General features: G+C 34.8%; 1 protein-coding gene across 1 annotated transcript; it reads left to right on the top strand.

The window, feature by feature from the left end:
• Nucleotides 1-1,790: 1,790 nt before the first annotated feature.
• LOC135837614 (smad nuclear-interacting protein 1-like) lies at nt 1,791-3,110 on the top strand. The gene is made up of 3 exons (XM_065352958.1): nt 1,791-2,022; nt 2,101-2,172; nt 2,295-3,110. The coding sequence occupies exons 2-3, from the start codon at nt 2,123-2,125 to the stop codon at nt 2,953-2,955; spliced, it is 711 nt and encodes a 236-aa protein (XP_065209030.1). The 5' UTR covers nt 1,791-2,022; nt 2,101-2,122; the 3' UTR covers nt 2,956-3,110.
• Nucleotides 3,111-5,072: the final 1,962 nt, after the last annotated feature.

The following is a 5,072-nucleotide window of genomic DNA, read 5'->3' as shown; positions in this document are numbered from 1 at the left end:
CAATGTGCGAAAGGTGCATCGAGTTAACACATACTAGTACATCTACGAATGTAATTGTGTGAATCATTGATCATGTTAATCTATTCGAGTACATCAACGTGTGTAATTGAATAAGTCATGTAAAGTGTTGTTAAACTCATGCTCATTATATATTTCTTCTTGTGTACCCTGTAGTTATTTATGGTGAGTGTGAACATCTGTTAAGAGTGTAAATGCAACCTTTCCTACCCACGCCCTAGCCGAGCATTTGAGGTATTCTGGTAAGTATTTAGAAGAAATGCTTTAAGGAATATTTCTAGGAAACAACACACCAGTAATTATGGTATCTCCACCAATCATTACTTTAAGTCATTTTACCCTCTTACAAAACTTTGACTGGTGATGAATTTTGGCATGCTCTTTCGATCTAGCTCCATCGAGTTGAAAAAATTTCGTGCGAGTCCTATTAGTCCGGCATACGACAATAGGAGTAATTGCACCCTCCCCCCCACCCCGCCGATCCTTCGGGACAACTTTTTTTTTTAAAGGGGACATCCTAAGGAACATTTTAAAGCACAGGTCAGCGAAGTACTGCAGGTAAATTTCAAGTCGTTTCGGTGCCTCCAGCGACTTTTTGAAAATTCCTGAAGCCCCAGCAGATTTCTGAAACTTTAAATTTTCACAAAATTTCATCAAATGGAGATGGAAAGCCAAAATTTAATCTACACTCCAATTTTAACACCCTCCGAAGACGACTTCAGGAGGGTAAAAGTCATTTTAGAGCCTCCAGCGACTTTTTTGAAAATTACTGGAGCCTCCAGTGGATTTTTGAAACATGAAATTCCCGCCACATCAATTTATCAAATGGAGTTGGCAAGCTGAAATTTACTTCGCAGACTACATGGTGGTTTCTCTAGTTTCAAATGGTTTTGAAGCTTCCGGCTACTTTTAGAAAATTTCAATTTTCCAAAAAAACGCCATACAATACAACCTTTCAAAAAGTCGCTGGAGGCTCCAAAACGATTTGAAATTCACCAGCAGTGAACTTCGTAGCGTATTGAAATTAGTTTGCGGAATGAATTTCGACTCCCCATCTCAGTTTCATAAAATTTTGGGGGAAATTTCAAGTTTCAAAAATCTACTTGGAGGCTCCAGTAATTTTCAAAAAAGTCGCTGGAGGCTCTAAAATGACTTGAATCCACCTGAAGTCGTCTTCGGAGGGTGTTAAAATTGGAGTGTAGAGTAAATTTCAGGCTTCCATCAAAATTTTACCACATCAAGCAACGTATCAACAACAAATTTTCAAAATTTCACACAGCTACCGGTCTCATCCACAATCAATAATGTTTCAACAACGAATGTTGGTAACTTCTCCGATATTAATTTATTAAATAATACTAAGTATAACTAAGTACAAAAAAACGAAGAAAATGTACAAAAAAATCGTTTATATTCCGAAATAATTTCACTAAACAAATCTTTGGTTATGATACGCAAAAAAATTATAATTAATTTGCGTTCAGAGCTAAAACTGCGAACGCGAAAGCGGCGTGATAAGAACGGTGATGGGTGGTGAGTGATAGCATTTGGTGACGGCATTTTTGGCCAATCAGAGGGCCGTATTTTTTAACATTAGATTTCTCAAGTTAGAAATCCAAATACGCTCCAAGATACGCTATTCGGCGCTTGAGAATCTAATGTTAAAAAATACGGCCCTCTGATTGGCCAAAAATGCCGTCACCAAATCACTCATGCAGAAAAACTTGATAATCATTTTTATTTTTAAATACCTACGCAGTATAATCGTACAGTTTCACAACTATTCACTCACTCACTCACTCACTCTCACTTCAATTCGATCAATTCAATTCACAATTTTTTCTTTGTTGAAGAGTGTTGAAGTTTGATCGTTTTTCTGTCAATTTATTTGCATTGCATTTCGTTAAAATTCTGTAAAAAATTTATAATAATCGTCGTGAAATTGTTACCGTCGTATTCTCCGATAATCTGATAACCTTCTCACTTCCAAAATTTGTTTCTCAAGTAAGTGGGTATTTATAACTTTTATTAGAAGAAAAATTTCTGCACATCGTGTAAATATTACGATGGATTTTTTTTCAGGTAATCACGAGTATAGCTGACAATGTCTTCTCGACCAAATCATCGCAGAAGTCGTGATAGATCACGTGACAGGTCGGTTTTCTATTTTTCATTTGAAAATACATATATAGGGCGGTTCATGTGACTAGATGGCTGATGACGTCAGATTCTTCTTTTTTGAAACAATTTCACAATGAGTTTGTTATTTTTTCTAGGCATTCACATGACAGGCACGATAGTGCAGATCGAGACAGACATCGCCACAAACAAGAGAGAAATTTCCGCGACGATAAAAAAGAACCAGTTTGGGGTAAACCTGAAAACTCGCCTGCCAAAGAACCGAAAAAAGAGAAAGAAAAGCCCAACTTCCAAACGACTGGAAAACTAGCAGAAGAAACAAACACATTTCGCGGAGTAGTTATCAAATATAGCGAACCTCCCGAAGCTCGAATACCTAAACGAAGGTGGAGGCTTTACCCGTTCAAAGGCGAAAAAGCATTACCAGTTTTATACATTCATAGGCAAAGTGGATATTTAATGGGTAGAGATAGAAAAATTGCCGACATTGCCTTAGATCATCCTTCTTGTTCGAAACAACACACAGCTTTTCAGTTTAGATTGGTACCGTTTAAAAGAGATGATGGAAGTACTGCGCAGAGAGTTAGACCTTATATCATGGATCTAGAATCCGCTAATGGAACGTTTATAAATAATAAGAAAGTTGAACCTAAACGATATTACGAATTATTCGAGAAAGATGTTTTAAAATTTGGCTTTAGTTCTAGAGAATATGTTTTATTGCACGAACATAGTAAAGATTCCGATGAAGATGATAATATGAAAGAAGAACCGGGAACCAAAAAAAAAAGTTGTTGAAAACTGTAATTCATCACTTCTATAGGAATCAATGGCGATCAGTACACAAGTTTCTATGTCTACCAGCAACTTAAACTAAACAAATCACGAAATACGTATCATAGTTACATGCGCGAATTGTGACGAATGTTGTAAAATACATAAATGATAATTTATTATTGAAAAAATTTCTTTAAAAAGAAGTGAACTTTTTAAAAAATGAACAAAGTTGACTGTAGTTTTGCAAACATTTTCGAACATTAGGCAATTGAAATACTGTTACCGTCATCAAAAGTGATTAAAACTTGACACAACATTGCAAAATTTGAAGAAAACATTGCAAAAATTGCAAAAATTCTTTACTTGAATAAAACAAGATCTGAGATTTACATGAAATCATCAATGAAAATACTTACGCACTGTAAAACGCTTGTAAAGTTTAAGAAAAATATTCCAGAAGTACACACCTAAAATCACAAAAAAATTTTGAATGTTATGCTACAATAAAAAACCAAAATGATGAAATTTTGCAAAAATTACAATATTAACTAGGTAGATATTAAAATGAATATAAGAAAAGTTGATGAAACATTACAGTTAGCTGTTTTTTTGCGAACCCTAGAGTTGAAAAAAAATCCCATAGAAAACGCTTTTAATCATTACTCATTAGGTAGGTACTTACCTACATAAATCCATTCATAAACTTCTGGAATGGGATGTATTTCACAACCCCCCCTGCTTGGTAAAGGGATACGACGTTTGATTTTGTCTTTTTCCACAAATATTCCTTCGATATACTGGTTGGATAATACCGATTCGGCATTTCGCGCTTCTTTCTATACACTTGAGATAGGTAATATATTTAATGATTATAGATTGGTTCCATTCAAAGGGAATTCAAAATCACATATCATTAATAAATGTGATGTATGAAACAATCCTCTTCTTCATTCGGGAATACCTACTTTTGAACGACCTGATGTCATTGAAACAGTGTTCTTTCAACTTATCTATAGTATTTTGAGGGATCTTATAGATTTCAGCCACTTCTTGTTGTTATTTTGCCACATTTGATTCCATGTATACTCGTATTATGGACATTTCCTCAACGTTTGTGGTGAAAATGTGTAATCAACGTAGCCCAGACTGCTCGCAACTCTTTTGTAATTTTGAACCATGATATATCCAAAAATGATGAAATCAGCTGTTCATGTTGAACTCATATTGACTGTTTATTTGAATAAAAATACAAATTCTTCTTACTTTTAGTTGCCCCCAAAAATGACTAATTCGTGTTCGTATTGTTTGAGTAGTGAGTACCAGAGCTTTCGGTAAACAACCATTTTAAAGAGGATAAAATTACGAACATTTTGATGCATTAAAATACCTATGTGTCCACTCTAAATTTTGAGTAATATTAGTTCAAAGTTCAACACTTACCACGCGCAGCTTGTTTTTGCAACTTTAAACGTCCAGAAGTTTTGAACGGTTGCATCTAGAGCTTTCGGTAATAGTAGTACGTAAGGAACTAAATACCAGGTATGGAAATACGCCATTTTCGGTTATAGATTTCGTAGTTTTGACGATGATGTGATTTTTTCATTTCATTCGTATAATGAAATGAAATCAAAAAAATGGTTGGAAAATGTTTATTTTGTGTATTAAAATGAATATGAAGTAAAAAAATAACGTAAATTGGCGGTATTATTAATAAATTCAGTCCTTAAAAATTTTTTTCTATAACCGAAGATGGCGTATTTCCATACCTGTACGGGCACCGAAACGAAAATTCCAAAAAGAGTGCAACCGGCAAGATATAAAAGTTTGGCAATATATAGTTGAAAGTAGACCTTTCCCCGATCCTGAAACCACCATTACATTTTTGAGATCGGATTGCAAAACCATTTCAGGGGTTCCCAAAGTTGTGAAAATTGCCTATTTTTTTCCTACATATTTGGGCTTATGAGTCTTCACAGAATATAGGTAGGGAAACGATTCTGGGCTTAAAACACCCGTAAAGGACCACCCTTCAAATAGCTACTCATAAAAAACCCCGATCAGTGATTCTCAACCCTTCAGTGGTTCCCAAAGTGGAAATTTTCGAAATTTCTTTTTTCAATTCGCTCGATCAATGGAGT

This window comes from Planococcus citri, chromosome 1 (assembly GCF_950023065.1).
Source record: "Planococcus citri chromosome 1, ihPlaCitr1.1, whole genome shotgun sequence".
NCBI lineage: Eukaryota > Metazoa > Arthropoda > Insecta > Hemiptera > Pseudococcidae > Planococcus > Planococcus citri.
Note: the sequence above shows the minus strand (reverse complement) of the source record. Positions and strands in the feature narration are given on the sequence as shown.